This window comes from Pipistrellus kuhlii, unplaced genomic scaffold, assembly GCF_014108245.1.
Source record: "Pipistrellus kuhlii isolate mPipKuh1 unplaced genomic scaffold, mPipKuh1.p scaffold_m20_p_33, whole genome shotgun sequence".
NCBI classification, from domain to species: domain Eukaryota; kingdom Metazoa; phylum Chordata; class Mammalia; order Chiroptera; family Vespertilionidae; genus Pipistrellus; species Pipistrellus kuhlii.
In genome coordinates this window covers 5,038,193-5,062,744 of record NW_023425533.1, presented here as the reverse complement: position 1 = coordinate 5,062,744, position 24,552 = coordinate 5,038,193, and the positions used below count along the sequence as shown (strand labels likewise).

The 24,552-nt window shown below is 37.4% G+C and overlaps 1 protein-coding gene across 4 annotated transcripts in view; it reads right to left on the bottom strand.

Moving 5' to 3' along the window:
* Nucleotides 1-24,552, bottom strand: part of ATG4A (autophagy related 4A cysteine peptidase) — an 82,856-nt gene that overhangs the window by 27,442 nt on the left and 30,862 nt on the right. For 3 of the 4 annotated variants that reach the window (XM_036460721.2, XM_036460720.2, XM_036460726.2), the window contains exons 3-6: nt 22,101-22,172; nt 19,379-19,477; nt 13,404-13,505; nt 13,160-13,232 (exon numbers count right to left, since the gene is read on the bottom strand). In XM_036460721.2, the coding sequence (XP_036316614.1) occupies nt 13,160-13,232; nt 13,404-13,505; nt 19,379-19,477; nt 22,101-22,172 (346 nt within the window). The remainder of the gene's footprint in view (nt 1-13,159; nt 13,233-13,403; nt 13,506-19,378; nt 19,478-22,100; nt 22,173-24,552) is intronic. The other variant, XM_036460724.2, reaches the window with a different exon arrangement.

Below are 24,552 nucleotides of genomic sequence, written 5' to 3'. Positions count from 1 at the left end.
ATGGAATACTACGTTTTGGTAAAAAAAAAAAAAAAAAAAAAAAAAAAGCAAGCAAGAAAGAATTCTTACCAATTGCAATAGCATGGATGGAACTAGAGAGTATTATACTAAAGGAAATAAGTCAGTCAGAAAAAAATAAATATCACATGATCTCACTCATTTATGGAATGTAATGAACAACATAAACTGATGAACAAAAACAGATTCATAGACAGGGAAGCATCAATCAGACTGTCAAAACTCAGAGGGAAGGTAGGGGAGGGTGTCAGTAAGGCAGAGAGATCAACCAAAGGACTTGTATGCATGCACATAAGCCTAACCAATGGACACAGACACCAGGGGAGTAAGGTCATGAGTGGGAGGTGGGGAACAATGGGGTGATAAGGACACATATGTAATACCTTAATAAAGAAAAAAAAGTTTTAAATGAATAAAAATGGCTACAAACAAGTACCTATCAATAGTAACTTTAAGCATAAATGGATTAAATGTTCCAATCAAGAGACATAGAGTGGCTGAATGGATAAGAAAACATGACCCAAATATATGCTGTCTATAAGAGAGCCACTTCAGAACAAGGGACTCACACAGACTGAAAGTGAAGACATGGGAAAATATTATTCAGGCAAATGAAAATGAAAAAAAAAAAAAAAAAAAAAAAGCTGGGTTAGCAATACTTACATCTGACAAAATAGACCTCAAAGTGAAGGCCAAAACAAAAGATAAGAAAAACCACTTCATAATAGTAAAGGGATCAACTACAACAAGAGGATATATCTCTGTTAAACACATATGCACCCAATGTAGGAATACCCAAATACAAAAAAAAACAAAAAAAACCCACAACCACTTCTGGAAGATGTCAAGGGAGAGATCGGCAGTAATACAACCATGGTAGGAGATTTCAATACCCGATTGACATCACTGGATAAATCCTCTAGACAAAAAAAAAAACAGCAATCATAATCAACTCACTAGATCAGAAGGACATTTCACCCCAAAGCTACAAAATATACATTCTTCTCAAGTGCACATGAGACATTTTCAAAGATAGACCACATATTGGGACACAGGCAAAGTCTCTTTAAATTCAAAAGGTCTGAAATTACATCAAGCATCTTCTCAAATCACAATGGCATATTAGAAAACAACTATAATAAAAACAAAAAAATTTTCAAACACTTTGAGGCTACATAGCATGTTATTAAACAACTAGAGGCCTAGTGCACAAAATTCGTGCACTCGGGGTTGGGGAGCAGGAACTCTCAGCCTGGCCTGCACCCTCTCACAGACCAGGAGCTGTCAGTTGGACATCCTTAGTGCTTCTGCAGAGGTGTGAAAGGCACCTGCCATTGCCACTGCGCTTGCCAGCCATGAGCCTAGCTTCTGACTTAGCAGCACTTCATCGGTGGGAGTTCACTGACCACCATGGGGCAGCTCCTGTATTGAGTATCTGCCCCCTGATGGTCAGTGTGCATCACAGTGACCAGTCATTCCACCATTCAGTCGATTTTCATATTAGCCTTTTATTATATAGAATGATTGAGTTATCAAAGTGATCAAAGAAGAAATTAGAAACATCCTGGAGACAAAGGACAATGAAAACACAACAATCCTAAGTTTATTGAAAGCAGTCTTCAGATGAATTTTCATAGCATTACAAGCCTACCTCAAAAAAAACCAAAAAAAAATCTGGTAATAAATTATCTAACTCTACAAATTAATGAATTAGAAAGAGAGCAACAAGAAAAGCCCAGAGAAAGCAGACGGAAGGACATAATAAAAATTAGAGTGGAAATAAATGACATAGAGACAAAAAAAAATGATCAATGAAACTAGGAGCTGGTTCTTTGAAAGGATAAACAAAATTGAGGAACCTCTTCCCAGACTCACCATGAACCAAAAGGAGAGGAACCAAATAAACAAAATCAGAAATGAAAGAGGTGAAATAACAACAAACCCTAAAGAAAAACAAAGGATTGTAAAAAAATATATATTAGAAACTCTATTCCACCAACCTGGTCAGCCAAAAATAAATAAACATATGTCTAGAAAAATATGACCTTGCAAAACTCAATCAGGAAGAATAAAAAAAAAAAATCTGACTAGGCTGATAACTATGGAGGAAATTGAAGCACTAATAAAACAACTTACAGCAAACAAAAGCCCTGGGTCAGAAGGTTTCATAGGGGAGTTCTCCCAAACATTCAAAGAAGAACTAAAACCTATCCTCCTCAGACTATTCCAAAATAAAAAAATTAAGAGGAAGAAACACTTGAAAGTTCTTTCTATGAAGCTACCATTACTCTAACCTCAAAACCAGAAAAATATATTACAAAGAAAGAGAATTACAGGCCAATATATCTGATGAACATAGATGACAAAATTCTCAACAAAATCCTAGCAATTTGGTTCCAACATTATATTAGAAAGATCATACACCATGACCATATAGTATATATTCTAGGGATGCAAGGATGGTACAATATCCCCAAATCAATAAACGTAATACATCACATTAAAAAATTGAGAGAAAAATCACATAATCATATCCATGGATGCAGAAAAAGCATTTGACAAAATCCAACACCCTTTCTTGATAAAAACTCTCACCAAAATGGGAATAGAGGGATCATATCTCAACAAAATAAAAGCCTTATATGACAAACCTACAGCCAATGTCATATTCAATGGGCAAAATCTAAAACCATTTCCCCTAAGAACAGGAACAAGACAAGGATGCCCACTTTCACAACATCTGTTCAACACAGTACTGGAAGTGCTAGCCATAGCCATCAGACAAGAAGAAGAAATAAAAGGCATACAAATGGGGAGATAAGAGGTAAAACTGTCATTATTCAAAGATGGCATGATATTGCACATAGAAAACCCTAAAAACTCCATAAAAAATAAGTAGATTTAATAAATGAATTCATTAATGTACTAGGATACAAAATTAATACCCAGAAATTTGTAGCTTTTCTATACACCAATAATGAACTCACAGAAAGAGGAAAAAAAATCCCATTTACAATTGCACCAAAAAAATTAAAATACCTAGAAATAAACTTAAAGAAGTAAAAGACATGCAATCAGAAAAACAATAGGACATTGAAAAAATAGGTAGATGAAGACATACTGAAATAGAAGAATATACCATGTTCATGGATTGGTAGAATCAACATCATTAAAATATCCACACTACACAAATAAATCTATAGATTTAATGCAATAGCCATGAAAATATCAATGGCATCTTTTACACACCTAGAACAAACTCTCCAAAAATTCACATGGAATTAAAAAAAATAGCCCCAGCAATCTTGAGAAAGAAGAACAAAGTTGAAGGGATCACAATACCAAATATCAAGCAATATTACAAAGCCACTCTTCACAAAACTACCTGTTGTTGGCACAAGAACAAACATATAGAGCAGTAGAACAGAACAGAGAACCCAGAAATTGACCCAAGCCATTATGCTCAATTAACATTTGATAAAGAGGCAAGAGCATACAATGGAGTCAAGATAGTCTCTTCAATAAATGGACAGATACATGCAAAAAAATGAAACTAGACCACCAACTTACACCATACATAAAAATAAACTCAAAATAGATAAAGGACTTAAACATAAGATGAGAAGCCATAAAAATCTTAGAAGAATCCATAGGCAGCAAAATGTCAGACATGTGTTGTAGCAATATCTTTATCAATATAGCCCCTAAGGGCAATGGAAACTAAGGATAAAATAAATAAATGGACTACATCAAAATAAAAAGCTTCTGCACATCAAAAGAAACCATTGACAAAACAAGAAAGCCCACTGCATGGGAGAACATATTTGCCAATGTTATATACAATAAGGATCTAATATCCAAAATTTATAGGGAACTCGTACATCCTATCAAAAAAAAGATAAGCAATCCAATAAAAAAAAAATGGGCAAAGGACTTAAATAGATACTTTTCAAAAGTGGCCATATATAAGGCCAAGAAACATAGGAAAACATACTCAAGGTCACTAATCATCTGAGAGATGCAAATCAAAACAACAGTGACATACTATCTCACAACTGTCAGAATAACTATCATCAACAAACCGGTAAACGACAAATGCTGGTGAGGATGCAGAGACAAAGGAACCCTCGTGTACTGCTGGTGGGAAGGCAGACTAGTGCAGCTACTGTGGAAAACAATATGGAGTGTCCTCAAAAAATTAAAAATGGAACTCCCATTTGACCCAGTGAATCCAATTCTATGAATATATCCCAAGAAAGCAGAAACATAAATCAGAAAGGACAAATGTACCACTATCTTCATAGCAGCACAATATACAATATCTAAGATTTGGAAACAACCTAAGTGCCCCTAAGCAGATGGGTGGATTAAAAAAAAACAGTGGTGCAGCCAAAATCGGTTTGGTTCAGAGGATGGAGTGTTGGCCTGCGGACTGAAAGGTCCCAAGTTCGATTCGGGCACGTCCCCAGTAGGGGGTGTGCAAGAGGCAACTGATCGATGTTTCTCTTTCATTGATGTTTTTAACTCTCTATCCCTCTCTCTTCCTCTCTGTGAAAAATCAACAAAATATATATTTTTTAAAAACAGCGGTACATCTACATAATGGAATACTACGCTTCAGTAAAAAAGAAGGAATCCTTACCATTTGCAACAGCATGGATTGACATGGAGAGCAATATGAGAGCTAAGTGAAATAAGCCAGTCAGAGTAAAATAAATATCACATGATCTCACTCATTTATGGAATATAATGAAAAATATAAACTGATGAACAAAAATAGAGCCATAGACAGAGAAGCATGAAACAGACTGTCGAACTTCAGAGGGAATGCAGGGGAGGGAGGATAAGAGATCAACCAGAGAAACCAAGATGGCTGCATAGGTAAACACCTAAATTGCTGCCTCACACAACAATTTCAAAACTACAACTAAAAGACAAAACACCTCTCACCCAGAACCACAGGAAAGCTGGCTGAGTGGAAGTTCTACAACTAGAAGGAAAGAGAAAAGAGAATTGAGAAGTGCACAAGTACTGAAAAGCTGATGTATGGAGGCGTGGGAATGGGCTGATGATGGGCAATTGGATGTGCTCCTTTTTATCAACCCAAAGGGAGACAAGTTCCCAATTACTCTGAAATCCAGTTTCTGGGGAGACACTGGGGACTCAAACTCCTACGGGGAGAAGCTGGATTGTCAGGAGATGGAGGAAAAGAAAAGAATGGACATTGAGTTCAAAACCACTGTTATAAGGCTTTTCAATAATATCTTAAAAAAGGCCAATAAAATAAATGAGACCTATGAGGATATGAAAAGGGACCAACTAAAGAAATAAAGAAAACATTGTCTGAAATAAAAAATATTACACAGAGTACTTAAAACAGAATGGAAGATTGCAAGAATTAAAACAAAGATTTAGAACACAAATAGCCAGAGGACACTCCTCTGCAGAAGGGAGAAGATAAGAGAATCCAGAAAGTTGAAGATAGTGTAAGAAACCTCTGGGACAATTTCAAGTGAACCAACATCAGAATTATGGGGATCCCAGAAGAAGAGAGAGAGCAAGATACCGAAAACATACTGGAAGAAATAGTGACAGAAAACTTCCCCCACCTGGTGAAAGAAATAGACTTATAAGTCCAGGAAGCGCACAGTACCCCAAACAAAAGGAATCCAAAGAGGACCACACCAAGACACATCATAATTAAAATTCCAAGAGCAAAAGACAAAGAGAGAATATTAAAAGCAGCAAGAGAAAAGCAGGTACTTACCTAAAAGGAGCACCCATATGATTGTCAGCTGATTTCTCAATAGAAACCATGCAGGCCAGACAGGAATGGCAAGAAATATTCAAGGTGATGAATAGCAAGAACCTACAGCCAAAAATACTCTACCCGGCAAAGCTATCACTCAGAATCGAAGGCCAGATAAAGAGCTTCACAAATAAAATAAAATAAAAAAGCTAAAGGAGAAAAGCTTTCTCAGAGGAGGTAAGATGGCGGAAGAATAGATGGGCGGATTCTGAGCCCTCTCCCGAAGCAGAAAGAGAGAGCAACTGAGGGTCTTGTGCTGTTAGTGTTTATTAGCAAGCTGGGAGACAGCGAACACCAGAAGAAACTGCTGGGGGACCGCTGACAGAGGTACCCCTCACAGGGAAGCACCCACATGGGGCTACGTCCCTGCCCAGAGCTACCTACCGGCTTGGACGGGAAACCTCGCCATCTTGAGAGGAAGATAGGATCGTGTCAGAGGCCTGAATATCCACAGCCGCAGCGACCACCAAGCATCTGTGACCCCCAGAACTCGGATTCCAGGCGGTGCGAACACCTGGCTGCACTGAAGTGCTACACTGCTCGGCGAAAAGGTCAGATTTCACAGGGAGACGGTGGAGAGCGCTCACAGCGAAAACAAAAAGCCTGCGCGCACAGAGCTCACAGAAGCTGGAGGACGAGGGCGGTGATTGCAAGTAGAAGCCCCAGCTGTTGGGCGGTTGTCACCCGTGAAAGTGGACGGGGCTCCTAACAGGGGAGATATCTAAAGAGCAACACATTTGGATTTGCCTCGGAGGGATATCAGAGAGTTGCGGAGATTGCAGTTGCTCGGACCTGCCCCCTCTCCCCCCTCCATAGTTAATGCTTCAGAGAGGACGAAAAAAAAAAAAAGGTGGTGAGGCTCTAGAATCTGGAAAGTCAACCTAGAAACACTGCCCCCAGAGGCTAATTCACAAATTGACTCTAGTGTAATAAAAACAAAGCAAAACCTGCCTAAAAATCAGGACTGGATCATAACAATAGAGGAAGCGAATGACCTTCATTACTGCAAATATTTTTTTAAATTTTTGAAATTTTATTAATTTTTTTTAATTTTTAAATTTTTATTTTTTATTTTTGTTTTCATTATTTGCAACGTTTACTCAAGAAACTATTTTTTTTCTTTTTCCTCACTTGATGTTATCATTATAATTATTACATTGTATATTTAATCAACATTATTACTACGACTAATTTATCCTTTTCATCTTATTTTCTTTTGTTTATTTTTATTATTTTTATTTCATTTGATTATATATATAAATATATATATATATTTTTTTTTCAGGATTACTGTTCTACAATCTTTATCTATCTTTCCTTCTCCAACGATTTATTCTATCTCAACCCTACCTTTATGCCTTCACCCTCTTTCTGATCTTTTCCTTTGGTACCCTATTTATTTTAACCCTTTCCTGCTCTAGATTTTCCCCATTCCTTCTGCCTACCCCCTCCTAAAATTTCACCCTACTTGTATATATCTAATTTCCAACTACCTGCTCCAAACCCATTCACACCTCCCTCACAGTTGTCCTAAAAACAAAACAAAACAAAACAAACAAACAAAAACAGTCTTTCTCTTTAACTCTTTGAAGTTGTATGTTGAATGTTAACTATACTGAAGTTGTATGCTTTTTTTTATAAGATTGATTTGCCTATGCTTTTTGTTTGATTGTATGTTTTTGTTAGCTGGGTTCTAGTCAACACAACCACCCTTATTGGTGGTTATTAATATCGCAAACACATTTCTATTTAGTGCCTTGTGTGTTGTACCTGGTTGTGTTGTATTTTGTGCCTTTAAATCAAAGCAGGAGAGAGAGAACTACACAACCAGACATCCTAGATCATGGGGAGACCAAAAAACAGCCCGCATATGAAAGAAAAGCAGGCTTCACCAGAAAAGGAAGTAAACGAGATAGAGGCAAGCAACCTACCTGAGCAAGAATTCAGAGTAATGATCATAAGATGGCTAAAAAGAATGGAAGACAAATTTGACAATATGAGTAAGAACCAAGAGGAAATGAAGAAAAACCAAGAAGAAATGAAAAATGACATTGCTACTGTAAAGAACTCAATAGAAAGCATCAAGAGTAGATTAGAAGAAGCAGAGGACCGCATCAGCGAGCTAGAAGACAAGATGGAAAAAAATACCCAATTAGAACAGCTTCTGGAAAAAAAAAAAAAAAAAAAAAAAAAAAAAAAAAAAAAAAAAACAGGAGGAAAGTCTACGGGAACTTTGGGACAATACAAAACAAAACAATATTACAATAATAGGGGTTCCAGAAGGAAAGGGAATTGAGGAAGACATGGAAAATGTATTTGAAGAAATAATGACAAAAAACTTTCCAGAGACATAGAAGAAAAAACCCACACAAATCCAAGATGCTCATAGAGTCCCAAGCAAAATGAACCCCAGAAAACCGACCCCTAGGCACATTATAATTAAGCTGGCAAACACCAACGACAAAAAAAGAATTTTAAAAGCAGCCAGAGAGAGACAGAAAGTTACATATAAAGGAACCCCCATCAGACTAGCAAATGATTTCTCCACAGAAACTTATCAGGCCAGAAGGGAATGGGATGAAATATACAAAGTCATGCAAAGGAAAGGTCTGAATCCAAGAATACTACACCCAGCAAGGCTATCAATCAAAAGTGAAGGTGAAATCAGGAGCTTCACAGACAAAAACAGACTCAGGGAATTTATCTCCACCAAACCAGCAATGCTAGAAATGCTAAAGAGTCTACTGTAAAATTAAAGAAATAGAAAGCAAAGAAGGAACACAGGGGTATCGAATAAAAATGGTGTCTAATAAGTATCTATCAATAATAACTTTAAATGTAAATGAACTAAATGCTCCAATCAAAAGACATAGGGTGTCAGATTGGATAAGAAAACAAGACCCATATATCTGTTGTCTTCAAGAAACCCACCTCAGAAAAAAAGACGCACACAGACTGAGGGTGAAGGGATGAAAAAAGGTTTTCCATGCGAATGGAAATGAAAAAAAAAGCTGGGGTAGCAATACTTATATCTGACAAATTAGATTTCAGAGTGAAGGACATAACAAGAGATAATGAAGGCCACTTCATAATACTAAAGGGAGCAATCCAACAAGAAGAAATAACCCTGGTAAATATATATGCACCCAACAGGGGAGCACCCCAATATAGAAAAAAAAACTGCTGGAGGACATTAATGGAGAGAATAATAGCAATACAATTATACTAGGAGATTTTAATACCCCACTGTCACCCTTTGACAAATCATCTAAACAAAAAATCACCAAAGAAATATCAATCCTAAATGACTCACTAGACCAGATGGAATTAATCGACATCTTCAGAACATTCCACCCCAAAGCCACAGAATATACATTCTCCTCAAGCGCACATGGGACATTCTCAAAGATAGACCACATTTTGGGACATAGGCAAAGTCTCTTCAAATTCAAGAAGATAGAAATCATATCAAGCATCTTCTCAGATCATAGTGGCATAAAACTGGAAATTAACTACAATGAAAAAAATCCAAAGAAATCAAGCACATGGAGACTAAACAGCATGCTATTAAACATGGAATGGGTTACCAAAGAAATCAAGGAAGAAATTAAAAACATCCTGGAAACAAATGACAATGAAAACACAGCTATCCAAAATCTATGGGACACAGCAAAAGCAGTTTTGAGAGGGAAGTTCATATCCCTACAAGCCTATTGCAAAAAACTAGAAAAAATAGTAACAAATGATCTAACTCTACAACTCAAAGAGTTAGAAAAAGAGTAACAAGAAAAGCCCAGTGTAAGCAGAAAGAAGGAAGTAACAAAAATCAGAGCGGAGATAAATGACATAGAGACCAAAGAAACAATACATAAGATCAACAAAACCAAGAGCTGGTTCTTTGAAAGGATAAACATGATAGATGGACCTCTAGCCAGGCTAACCAAGAAACAAAGAGAGAGGACCCAAATAAACAAAATCAGAAATGAAAGAGGTGAAATAACAACAGACCCCGCTGAAATAGAAAGGATTGTTACAAAATACTACGAACAACTCTATGCCAACAAACTGAACAACCTGGAGGAAATGGACATATTCCTAGAAAAATACAAACTTCGAAAACTCAATCAGGAAGAATCTAAAAATCTCAACAGAGCAGTGACTTGGGAAGAAATTGAAACAGTCATCAAAAAGCTTCCAGCAAACAAAAGCCCAGGGCCAGATGGCTTCACAGGAGAGTTTTACCAAACATTCAAGGAAGAACTAAAACCTATCCTCCTCAGACTTTTCCAAAAAATTCAAGAGGAAGGAACACTTCCAAACTCCTTCTATGAAGCCAGCATCACCCTAATACCAAAACCAGATAAAGACAACTCAATGAAAGAGAATTACAGCCCAATATCCCTCATGAACATAGATGCCAAAATCCTCAACAAAATTCTAGCAAATCGGCTCCAGCAGAGCATCACAAAGATCATACACCATGACCAAGTAGGATTTATTCCAGGAATGCAAGGTTGGTACAATATCTGCAAATCAATAAACGTGATACATCACATAAACAAATTGAAAGATAAAAATCATATAGTCATAGCAATTGATGAAGAAAAAGCATTTGATAAAATCCAATACCCTTTCCTGATAAAAACTCTCAACAAGGTGGGAGTACAAGGATCATACCTCAACATAATAAAAGCTATATATGATAAACCCACCGCCAACATCATACTCAATGGGCAAAAACTAAAACCATTCCCTCTAAGAACAGGAACACGACAGGGATGCCCACTATCGCCACTCCTGTTTGACATAGTACTGGAAGTACTAGCCATTGCAATTAGACAAGAAGAGGAAATAAAAGGCATCCAAATTGGAAAAGAAGAAGTAAAGTTATCCTTACTTGCAGACGACATGATATTGTATATAAAAAACCCAAAAGATTCCATTAAAAAACTAATTGGCTTAATAAATGAATTTGGCAATGTAGCAGGATACAAAATTAACGCCAAGAAATCTGTGGCATTTCTATACACCAATAGCGAATTTATAGAAACAGAGGCTAAAAAAGCAATTCCATTTACCATCGCACCAAAAAAATTAAGATACCTAGGAATAAACTTAATTAAGAAAGTAAAGGACCTATACGTGGAAAACTACACGACACTGAAAAAAGAGATAGAGGAAGATGTAAACATATGGAAGAACATACCATGTTCATGGATTGGTAGAATCAACATCATCAAAATGTCCACACTTCCTAAAGCAATCTATAGATTCAATACACTCCCCATTAAAATACCAACGGCATATTTCACTGACCTAGAAAGAACTCTCCAAAAGTTCATTTGGAACAATAAAAGACCCCGAATAGCCACAGCAATCCTGAGAAAGAAGAGTAAAGTAGGAGGGATCTCAATACCAGACTTCAAACTGTATTACAAAGCCACTGTTCTCAAAACAGCCTGGTACTGGCACAAAAAACAGACATATAGATCAATGGAATCGAATCGAGAACCCAGATATCAACCCAAATCACTATGCTCAATTAATATTTGACAAAGGAGGCACGAATATACAATGGAATCAAGACAGTCTCTACAATAAATAGTGTTGGGAAAATTGGACAGATACATGCAAAAAAATGAAACTAGATCACTAACTTACACCATGCACAAAAATAAACTCAAAATGGATACAGGACTTAAACATAAGATGGGAAACCATAAAAATACTAGGAGCATCCACAGGCAACAAAATCTCAGACATATGCCAAAAGAACTTCTTCACTGATACTGCCCCTAGCACAATGGAAGCTAAAGAGAAAATAAACAAATGGGACTACATCAAAATAAAAAGCTTTTTTACAGCAAAAGAAACCATCAACAAAACAACAAGAAATCCAACTGTGTGGGAGAACATATTTGCAAATGTTACCACTGATAAAGGTTTAATCTCCAACATCTACAAACAGCTTATACAACTAAATAAAAGGAAGATGAATGACCCAATTAAAAAATGGACAATGGATCTTAATAGAATATTTTCAAAAGAAGACAGAAGGAAGGCCAAAAGGCACATGAAAACATGCTCAAAGTCACTAATTATCCGAGAGATGCAAATCAAAACAACAATGCGGTACCATCTCACACCTGTCAGAATAGCCAATATCAACAAATCAACAAACGACAAGTGTTGGCGAAGATGCGGAGTGAAAGGAACACTCGTGCACTGCTGGTGGGAATGCAGACTGGTGCAACCACTGTGGAGAACAGTGTGGAGTTTCCTCAAAAAACTGAAAATGGAACTCCCATTTGACCCAGTAATCCCACTCCTAGGAATATATCCCAAGAAACTAGAAACACCAATCAGAAAGTATAAATGCACCCTTATGTTCATAGCAGCACAATCTACAATAGCTAGAATCTGGAAACAGCCTAGGTGCCTGTCAGCAGATGATTGGATCCAAAAACTATGGTACATCTACACAATGGAATACTATGCTGCCATAAAAAAGAAGGAATTCTCATCATTTGCAGCAACCTGGATAGAACTAGAGAATATCATGCTGAGTGAAATAAGCCAGTCAATAAAAAAGAAATGCCACATGGCCTCACTCATTTATGGACATTAAAAAACATTATAAACTGACAAACCAAAAGATAGATATAAAGACAGTAAAGCAACAAGCAGACTGTAAAATTAAAGCGGGGAGAGTAGGTAGATTTGGGGGAGATAAGAAATCAACCGAAGGACTTGTATACATGCATATAAGTACAACTAATGGACACAAAACTCTGGGGAGGGAGGGTATGTAGGGGGGGGCAATGTTAAAATATGTACACAGATAATAATTTAATAAATAAATAAATAAAAATTAAAAAAAAAAAAAAAGCTAATGGAGTTCATCACCGCCAAACCAGAATTATATGAATTGCTGAAGGAGAGTCTTTAGGAAGATGAAGAAGATAAAGATAAAAATTATGAACAACAAATATGTAACTATCAACAAGTGAATCTAAAAACCAAGGGAATTAAAAAACCTGATGAGCAATATTAACTGGTGAATATAATAGAATCAGAGGTATGGAAGGGGAATGGACTGACGATTCTTGGGGAAAAGGGGAGTGCAGTGGTGCGGGAAAAGACTGAACATAAACTGTGCACCTATGGATGAGGACAATGGGGGGTGGGAACAGGGCAGAGGGTTGAATGGGAACCTGGTGGAGGGGAGCAATGGAGGGGGAAAAATGAGGAACATTTGTAATAATATGAACAATAAGGATTTATTTAAAAAAAAAAAAGAAGAAGAAGAAGAAGAAGAAGACTCTTACTTACTTTAACACCTGTGCAACTGTATTTGGTCCAAACCATTCGCCAATTGACTTTCCTTCTCCTACACCCATTTGCGCTGTTTTTATGTGGAAACAAATTAACATGTTAGCAAAAGGCCTCCCAGCATGCCACAATTCCAACTTTCTGCATAAATAAACAGGTGGACAATTTAGTGGAGCCACATAGAATGCAGGGGACAAAAAGAGCAGGTACAGGCATTGTCTTTAAACCACTGATGTGACCTTACCCATTTGATGGATAGAGTAGCAACAGTCTTTCCTATCTAAGAAGCACTGTAGGATCCGCTGGTATTCTTTGGGTTGTTCTTTTTGTTTCTCCCAGTTCCAGTCTTTTAGGAACAAAAAGAGTTAAGTTATTGTTATAGTTTCTTATTACTTCTCTGAACACTTATTGTAACCATGAGGTTAGAAGGACAATAAAGAAGTTATATCTTAATGGCAGGAATGAGCAACTTAGAACATTCCTAAATAACTTCAATTTTGATAACAAAGGCATCTGGAAACTGATTACTTTTAAAGACTCAATAGGTGTAAAGTAAAAACAAAACAAGAAGTCGACCAAGAAATTGACTTAGCCCCAGGGCTAGAGTGGGTAAATATTACATGAAAACAGTCTCATAAAGGCCTTTATCGTCAGCTACTCAGTGACCAGGGGATCACACAAAACCTAGCAACATATCTGTATATCACCCAGATGCCAGTGTCTCATCACCATACAGACAGCAATGGCTTTGTCCTTATAATTTGGCAGCATTACTAAAAGAGTTTCATGGGGGAAGTGCTATTCTGACACACAACAGTTCATAGGGGAATATACAAAATTCAGAGCTAAGGAAGCTTTTAAAAATTGCATGCTGCCAATTTTAACATTTAAAAAGTCCACACTGAGATTTGCAAAAACAAATACCTTTGCTATCAGTGTTCAAGGTTTCCTTATGACCAAAACCAAAATAATCACATCTGTAGGGATCCCATCCATGACTTAGGTACAACCCCCCAATATTACCGAGGACAACTGCAAAAAACCTGCCATAATCACTGCTATGGACAGGATGCACTGCTCCCATCCCGCAGCTCCAGGAACTCTGTCTAATGGGACAGAATTCTGAGGCTAGGTTTGCTTCTAAGACATAAATTTATCTCCTGAGGTTTTAGAAAGAGTTTGAATTTACAACTTAAATTTACTTGAAGCCAAAGGCCATTCCATTCTCTTTGCTTTGAGGATTTCCGAAACCAAAGTTTTAAACTTCATATTCAGCATAGACTTCAGAGGAGTATCTATATCCAACTGTTTTTCATCAGATAACAAATTGTCCAAGTCTGGGGAAATCTTGATTAGCTGGCTGCTAAGTACCACTAAATAGTTTCTGATGATGGTGATAATTGAATCCACCTCAATAACTAAATAAGAAACACAACAAAATACTTCTTCACAAAATTACATCTTCTAATTAATCTTTGCTACAAGATCTATTCCCAAATCCTTCCTGCTATTTGCTTTTTTTACATTAAAACAATTGAGACTAATTACTGGGATTCCCCCCCCCCCCCAGTTTGTTTTTCACAAAATTTACTTGCAGAAGAAACAACTTTTTAAAAAATTCTTTATTCTTGAGAGTATTACATGTCCCCTTCTCCCCCACATTGTCCTCTCTTAGCCTGCCCCTGCCCCTCAGACCTGGCCTTCACCCTCTGCATTGTCTGTGTCCACTGGTTATGCTTATACACATACAAATTCTTTGGTTGATCTCTTATCCCCACCCCACACCCCGAAGAAACATCTTCTCATTTATAAATAAAAAGAAGCCACACAGCCAGTATTGCACAGTGGTTGAGCATCAGCCTATGAACCAGGAAGTCACAGTTTAATTCCTGGTAGGGGCATATGCCTGGGTTGTGGGCTCAATCCCAGAGTGGGGCATACAGGAGGCAGCTGATCAATAGTTCTCTTTCATCATTGATGTTCTATCTCTCCTTTCCCATCCTCTCTCTGAAATCAATAAAAAAAAAAAACATATTATAAATGAGAAAAAGTTAAATAGTAAGAAGAATCTTCTTTAATAAGTAAGTGTACCATAGAGACATCTCTGAACAAGGAGTCAGAAGTCCTGAATTATATTCGCAAATCTATGTTTTCTAACTGACCCTGGGCAAGTCACCTTACTTCCTGAGCCTCAGTTTCTTCATCAAATAAACAGAAAGCAAACAGTCATCAAAAAGCTTCCAGCAAACAAAAGCCCAGGGCCAGATGGCTTCACAGGAGAGTTTTACCAAACATTCAAGGAAGAACTAAAACCTATCCTCCTCAGACTTTTCCAAAAAATTCAAGAGGAAGGAACACTTCCAAACTCCTTCTATGAAGCCAGCATCACCCTAATACCAAAACCAGATAAAGACAACTCAATGAAAGAGAATTACAGCCCAATATCCCTCATGAACATAGATGCCAAAATCCTCAACAAAATTCTAGCAAATCGGCTCCAGCAGAGCATCACAAAGATCATACACCATGACCAAGTAGGATTTATTCCAGGAATGCAAGGTTGGTAAAATATTCGCAAATCAATAAATGTGATACATCACATAAACAAATTGAAAGATAAAAATCATATAGTCATAGCAATTGATGCAGAAAAAGCATTTGATAAAATCCAACACCCTTTCCTGATAAAAACTCTCAACAAGGTGGGAGTACAAGGATCATACCTCAACATAATAAAAGCTATATATGATAAACCCACCGCCAACATCATACTCAATGGGCAAAAACTAAAACCATTCCCTCTAAGAACAGGAACACGACAGGGATGCCCACTATTGCCACTCCTGTTTGACATAGTACTGGAAGTACTAGCCATTGCAATTAGACAAGAAGAGGAAATAAAAGGCATCCAAACTGGAAAAGAAGAAGTAAAGTTATCCTTATTTGCAGATGACATGATATTGTACATAAAAAAACCAAAAGAGTCCATTAAAAATCTAATTGGCTTAATAAATGAATTTGGCAATGTAGCAGGATACAAAATTAACGCCAAGAAATCTATGGCATTTCTATACACCAATAGCGAATTTATAGAAACAGAGGCTAAAAAAGCAATTCCATTTACCATCGCACCAAAAAAATTAAGATACCTAGGAATAAACTTAACTAAGAAAGTAAAGGACCTTTACGCAGAAAACTACACGACACTGAAAAAAGAGATAGAGGAAGATGTAAACATATGGAAGAACATACCATGTTCATGGATTGGTAGAATCAACATCATCAAAATGTCCATACTTCCTAAAGCAATCTATAGGTTCAATGCACTCCTCATTAAAATTCCAACGGCATATTTCACTGACCTAGAAAGAACTCTCCAAAAGTTCATTTGGAACAATAAAAGACCCCGAATAGCCACAGCAATCCTGAGAAAGAAGAGTAAAGTAGGAGGGATCTCAATACCAGACTTCAAACTGTATTACAAAGCCACTGTTCTCAAAACAGCCTGGTACTGGTACAAGAATAGACGTATAGATCAGTGGAATCAAATCGAGAACCCAGATATCAACCCAAATCACTATGCTCAATTAATATTTGACAAAGGAGGCAAGAATATACAATGGAGTCAAGACAGCCTCTTCAATAAATGGTGTTGGGAAAATTGGTCAGATACATGCAAAAGAATGAAACTAGATCACCAACTTACACCATACACAAAAATAAACACAAAATGGATACAGGACTTAAACATCAGACGGGAAACCATAAAAATACTAGAAGCATCCACAGGCAACAAAATCTCAGACATATTCAAAAGAACTTCTTCACTGATACTGCCCCTAGCACAATGGAAGCTAAAGAGAAAATAAACAAATGGGACTACATCAAAATAAAAAGCTTTTTTACAGCAAAAGATACCATCAACAAAACAACAAGAAAGCCCACTGTGTGGGAGAACATATTTGCAAATGTTACCACTGGTAAAGGTTTAATCTCCAACATCTACAAACAGCTTATACAACTAAATAAAGGGAAGATGAATGATCCAATTAAAAAATGGGCAATGGACCTAAATAGAATATTTTCAAAAGAAGACAGAAGGAAGGCCAAATGTACATGAAAACATGCTCAAAGTCACTAATTATCCGAGAGATGCAAATCAAAACAACAATGCGGTACCACCTCACACCTGTCAGAATGGCCAACATCAACAAATCAACAAACGACAAGTGTTGGCGAGGTTGTGGAGAAAAAGGAACACTCGTGCACTGCTGGTGGGAATGCAGACTGGTGCAACCACTGTGGAGAACAGTGTGGAGTTTCCTCAAAAAACTGAAAATGGAACTCCCATTTGATCCAGTAATCCCACTCCTAGGAATATATCCCAAGAAACTAGAAACACCAATTAGAAAGGATATATTCACCCCTATGTTCATAGCAGCACAATCTACAATAGCTAGAACCTGGAAATAGCCTAGGTGCCCTTCAGCAGATGATTGGATCCAAAAACTATGGTACATCTACACAATGGAATACTATGCTGCCAAAAAAAGAAGGAATTCTTATCATTTGCAGCAACCTGGATAGAACTAGAGAACATCATGCGGAGTGAAATAAGCCAGTCAATGAAAGAGAAATACCACATGGCCTCACTCATTTATGGATATTAAAGAACATTATAAACTGACAAACCAAAAGTCAGATATAAAGACAGTAAAGCAATAAGCAGACTGTAAAATTACAGCAGGGAGAGTAGGGTGATCTGGGGGAGATAAGAGATCAACCGAAGGACTTGTATACATGCATATAAGTACAACCAATGGACACAAAACTCTGGGGAGTGGGGGTATGCATGGGAGTGGGGAGCAATGTTAAAATATGTACACAGATAATAATTTAATAAAAAAAATTTTTTTAATTAAAAAAAAAACAGCACACAAATAAACAGAAAGCAGTCACAAGATATCCTAAACCCCCAAAAGAAGGAATCAGGCCCTCAAATCTCCCCAGACTCTTCCACAATCATTTGTGATAATGACAGCAGGGTGTGTGAGGTTGCACAATGGGGAAAAGGAATGTTTCCATACTATGAATCTCAATAATTTCAACATCAAATCTCTTTTAAGGTGTCCTTTCACTCGTTCATCCTCAAGTTGAACTGGTTTTTCACTCAATTGCCATAACTGGCATCCAGTCAGGGTCACCTTACAGATGCCCACAGGGAAGCACACATCTTAAGAGAGCAAGAATTGCTCAGCCAGTGTGGCTCAGTGGTTGAGCATCGACCTATGAACCAGGAGGTCATGGTTTGATTTTTGGTCAGGGCACTTGTCTGGGTTGAGGGCTCGATCCCCGGTGTGGGGTGTACAGGAGGTAGCCGATCAATGATTCTCTCCCATCACTGATGTTTCTATCTCTCTTTCCCTTTCCCTCTGAAATCAATAAAGACATATGTTTAAAAAAGAAAGGAAGACTCAAGAGTTCCAACAATGATTACTGAAATGATTTTAATAAAGTAGTTTATTGAGGAAGATAATTTAAAAATCCCTTAATCATCAGCCTGCGGACTCAAGAGTCCAGGGTTCAATTCCGGTCAAGGGCTTGTAACCTTGGCTGCAGGCACATCCCCAGTAGGGGGCGTGCAAGAGGCAGCTGATCGATGACTCTCATTGATGTTTCTAACTCTCTATCTCTCTCCCTTACTCTCTATAAAAAAATCAATAAAATATATTTAAAAAAATAAATAAAAATTCCTTAATCATCAAATGGACATCTTCAGTGAACCAAAACTAAAATGGCACCGCTCTCTCATTAGGCATTTCCTTTATGTCATTTACATCCTTTACCAGGCAGATATTTTAAATGAGGCCAAGAAACAGACCTACCACCACGCCCTTCCTCCTGCTTTCTTTGTTATGTGACCCTTTAAGGACTCAGTCAAACAATAACAAAGATGGGAAACTAAATGACACACCTGCCTCAATGTTCAATGTTCACACCAGTCCCTCTGGCTTGGTTATTCACAAGGAAATGTCGCCTGTTTCCTTCTCATGGGAGACTTTGTCAACTTGTCAACCATACCACTTGAGCTTACATGGAGCACTTTTAGGACCTGTAGCTCTGTGAGTATTACTCAAATTCACCACAAATATGAAACCACCAGTAGTAAGTGGTATTGAAGAGGTCTCTAAGGCAGTTTAGAGAATAACTTTAACTCACCCCTTCCCAAGTGTCTGCAGATAAGGGCTTGAGCCAGCATCATCTGTCCACAGCGTAGCATACATCCCCAGCCAGCATCTGATGAAGGGCCCGTTCCTCCTGTTGGTAAATAGATGGCAATAAATATGAGGTCCTGAAATTACCCTTTCCCCAAACAATCAGCATATCTGGGAATATTCAAGACAGACACACACACACACACTGAAAAGAGATAAGATGTATAGCCAGATATCAAACAGGGTTTGTTATAGGGTGAAACTTGCAAAGTTAATGCTAAGTTAACTAAAATGGGTTCTGCAGCCAAAAACAAAATAAACAAATGAACAGAACCTGCCCCTTATGTTTTCTGCTTGGAGACTTCTAGGTATGCATGCAATTTTGGTAGACGAGTGCAATGTATGACTACCAACACTTAGTCTATACCATACAATCATCTGTTTGACCAAACCTGGCTTTGCACAGCTCACCTTTCAGGGAAACCTGTCTTACCTTACTTAAGAAATAAATGCTACCAAACGCAATCATCAAAATGGTCAACGATATCTGGAAGACTTTTGACTGTTCTAAATGTCCATTATAAAGATCTGAACAGCAAGAAGGGCAATGTAAAATAGAGGAAAGAGTCTTAAATTGGGCATCATACCAGTCTCTAAATCTAAATCTCATCTATAGACTGGGGATAATAGCATATACCCTGGCTATTATCAGTGGGTATTATAAGAATTAAGTGAGAGAGTATCTGGGAAAATGCTCTACAACCCACTCAGGATAATGGAAATATTTGGTGTTATGGGTAAGGTCACAATTAAGAATATTATTAATAGCCCAGTCAGTACTTTTCAGTGGTTGAGCATCTACCTATGATCAGGAGGTAATGGTTAAATTTCTGATCAAGCCGCATGCCCAGGTTGCAGGCTCAACCCCCACAGTGTAGGGTGTGTAGGAAGCAGCTTCTTTCTCTCTTCCCCTCTTCTTCCCCTCTCTGAAATTCATAAGAAACCCAATCTCATTTTAACCAAATAATTTCAACATTTCCCCCTACCTATGTTTTGATAAATATATTATATATAATACATTATATATTTATTAAAATAATACTATTAATAAATTTTAAATGTACTATATCTTTAAAAGGCACAAAACCAGTTAATAAATGTAATAATACAAACAGTTCCATTTTAAGAACATTTGATGTAACAAAAATCTCACAAATGTGGCCAGGATGAGCTCAATATCCTTTATCATGCTACCAATAAAATAAGATAACTTGGATGGCAGAGGCTACATTCTGCTTTCATTGCTTTTGTATCCCAATATGGAAGTGAACAGTATACTATAAGCATGATCTCACAAAAGTAACTTTAAAGAGGGTCATCAACCTTATAAAAATAAGTGAGCCAAGGTGGCTGCCCCTTTCCTTTTGTTGTGGGGATTGAAGGAGAGTTGCTACAGTAACAAGAAAAGGGTTGAGCCAACTTGGAAGCTAAAAGGAGCCCTTAGCTCTTGCTCATATTGGGATTACCAGCCAAATTAGTATGGAAAAGATTCAGTGAAGCAGACATAAAGAAGAGAGCATAGCTGGAACCGGTTTGGCTCAGTGGATACAGCTTCGACCTGCGGACTGAAAGGTCCCAGGTTCGATTCCGGTCAAAGGCATGTACCTTGGTTGCCGGCACATCCCCAGTGGGGGGAGGTGGGGTGCAAGAGGCAGCTAATCGATGTTTCTCTCCCATTGATGTTTCTAACTCTCTATCCCTCTCTCTTCCTCTTTGTGAAAAATCAATAAAATATATTTAAAAAAAAAAAAAAAAAAAAAGAAGAGAGCATTGAATGCCAAAACATTGTCAGAGTGGAATTGCAAATATCTTGAAGCCTTACGAGGACCTCTTCACCAGAGAAAGTTAACAGTTTAGACTCACTGGGTACTAAAAATAGCTATTTTGTTTGTTTTACTGCTCAAGTACTTCCTGCAGAGATTTTAAAAAAAAAATGTCTGTGGACTTCATCTATGGCACTTTATCAGAAAAATTGACCTGAAGCCAATTAATAGATCTAGTCCTATATCAAAATTTGTCAGTTAGGAGAATAGCTTCCATCATTTGTGTTTTTGGTAATCTTTTCACACAGGGCCATGATATCAGGAATATGTCACCCTACTTGCAAACATTTTAGCAATTTTCTCTAGCAGAAGCCTGTTTACTTAGCTTATTGAACTGTCCTTTTTCTTTCTTTCTAGACAACAGCTGGTACTAGAATTAGGGCCAAGGAAATCTATCTTAATTCATCTCCCAGTGGCAAGGTGTTCGCATTTCATAGGGGGAAATAATCAAAAGAATCACTTTCTTTTCTTCAGGTACAATTGTATTTAATAATCAAGTAGCTACACAAAGCAGTATATTGTAATTTAATACATATTGCCCAAAGTAAAAGTCTGACTTTTTCCTTATTCTCAGAAGTAAAATAAATTATACCATCCAGAGCTTGAACACTTGGAGGTGGGCTCAAAAGTATCCTGGCATTACACATTAACACTATGGAGCCATACATGATGAGGTTCCTTAGCAATGAAACTTTTGCATAGAGTGTAAGACTTAAATACTCCCCTAAATCAAATTCTTAATCATAGTGAGCTGCTAATTTGGAGATTTCTGTGAACTCATTGAAAACTTCAGGCAAGCTATGTACAAGGAAGAAAGCACAGTATAACAAATCATATACCTACCAATTGGTGAAAATTTCCTTCTGTATGTAAACCATAGACGAGCACTTATATCAGACAACAGCTTAGATTTTTCTGTAATTAAATGTGAAATTCAAATTAAATCACCACATCCCATCTAAAGATATCTGCTTTTGATTTCTGATCCAGAAGCAAACTCATTATCAAATAACCAGATAAATCCATTATTATGAGGCCAGGGAAATTCATAAGAAACCCAATCTCATTTTAACCAAATAATTTCAACATTTCCCTCTGCCTATGTTTTGATAAGAGCCACTGGTTAGTACAATGATGCTGGGTGGCTTCTGTCTCTTTTCCACTGTACTCCATGGTCTTGGCAAGTACCAAAACTGGGGTCATGGCCATAAAACAAAGAATATGGAAAGGAAGAATCCTAGATAACCAACTAAAGAGGCAATTAGTCCTGCCTAATAGATAACATTTGACTGAATCTATCATTAACACTCACTTTCTGTTATCTAAAACTGGGTATGGTTGTGTGTGTGGTGGGGTGTACACATGTGGACATGTTTAACTAAAATGAAAGTGCCCCGTTAAGCAAATTAATTATATAAGCAATGTGTCAATACTGCCTAGTGCCACGGTCGGCAAACTGCAGCTCGTGAGCCACATTGGCTCTTTGGCCCCTTGAGTATGGCTCTTTCACAAAATATCGATACCACAGCCTGGGTAAGTATATTTTGAAGAAGTGGCATTAGAAAAAGTTTAAGTTTAAAAAATTTGGCTCTCAAAAGAAATTTCAATCGTTGTACTGTTGATATTTGGTTCTGTTGACTAATGAGTTTGCCGACCACTGACCTGGTGCAACTGGCATTTGTAATCTAAATAGATGTATAACATCATAAATGTTTTTGTCTATTTGAAAGCATGCTTTCTTGTATTTTATGACAAATTTATTTTGATGGCCACAAATATGACTTCCATGTTCTCATCAATATTTAGATGTGGTTCTATCTTTCTTAGTCTTCTAGCTTCCCTTTTTCAACAACAGATCCATGTTTGTATTCCATATAGTACTTATAGCCATTGCATTTTAAAAGAAAAAAAGTAAATTCATTATCAGTCTATACTTTCTATTTTCTCCCTTGCATTTCCTTTGAACTAATCAGAAAATTACTGTCTGGATTTTCTTCCCCTTCATTCCCACAGTGCCTAGCCCATTTTGGGAAGCAGCTATATAATGGTAGATTCCTGGAGTCAAACTCTGCCTGCGTTTGAACACTGATTATTCTACTTATCAACTCTGTAGCCCTATCATTGAGATTCATTTTTATCATCCATAAAATGGGGAGAGCACTACTTCACAGAGTTGTGAACATTCCATAAGATAATACATGAAAGTGCTTAGATGCTATAATATGTAGTTAGCCTACATAAGTGTTAGCTATTATTATATATGCCTCCTCTTAAAATGTAAAGACCAGTCACTCCTTCCTCTGATATGCTCTACACCTCCCACCTTCCCTATATGCTACGAAGTCTGGGGAAGTTGTATGGACAGTTTAACAATTTCACTTTAAAAGTAATTTTGCAACTTAACATTTGAATATGGGTATGTTTGACAACCTAGACAACCTAGTGATTTCTGTTGTCATGGAATGCAGAACTAGAAGATATGAGCTCTAGTCCCTTCATTTTATGTGCTAGTGAAGGGAGTTAAGCTCCAGAAAGAGAAAATGACTTATCTAAGGTAGGAGAAGAGTCTGAATAGAAAAATTCTCCTAATGGCTAACCCCAGCCGTTCTCCACTGTTCAGTCTTCTCCCAACAAAATTATGAAGTCAGACTCAGGAGGAGTTACAAAATGCCTAACTTCCTTTCCTGCTTTTTGATGAGCATTCTGTTCTTCCCTTTATGCTGGGGCCTCTTCTCAGACAGATACAAAATCAGAGCTGCCTCTCTCCAAGCTCAAGCTTTATCTGAGTATAGGGCCATTAGCAGTTTTAGTTTTAAAGGTCTTTCCCAATCTGTAAGGGTAGGAAAGACAAATTCAGCTCTAGTCAGTGTATCTCAGTGGTTAGAGGATTGGCCTGTGCACTGGAAGATTTCAGGTCAAGGGCACATACCTGGGTTGTAGGTTCAATCCCTGGCCACAGTCAGTTCCTGTACAGGAGGCAACCAATCAATGTGTCCAATCAATGTGTCTCCCTTATATCAATGTTTCTCTCTTTCTCTCTTTCCCCCCCCCTCTCTCTCCTCTCACACTCTCTCTAAAAAGCAATGGGAAAAATTTCCTTGGCTGAGGGTTAACAATAACAAAAAGGCAAATTCAAGCTTCCTTTCCTATCTAGCTGCATGTTCTATACACAATCAGAATAAAGTAAAACAGGGCTACAATCAGAAAAATATATCAAACTACAGCACTTCTCGGTGTCTGCTATCGTTTCTGACAGCCGTGGGCTATTTAGAAGTCCCCAGTGCTTTAATCTAGA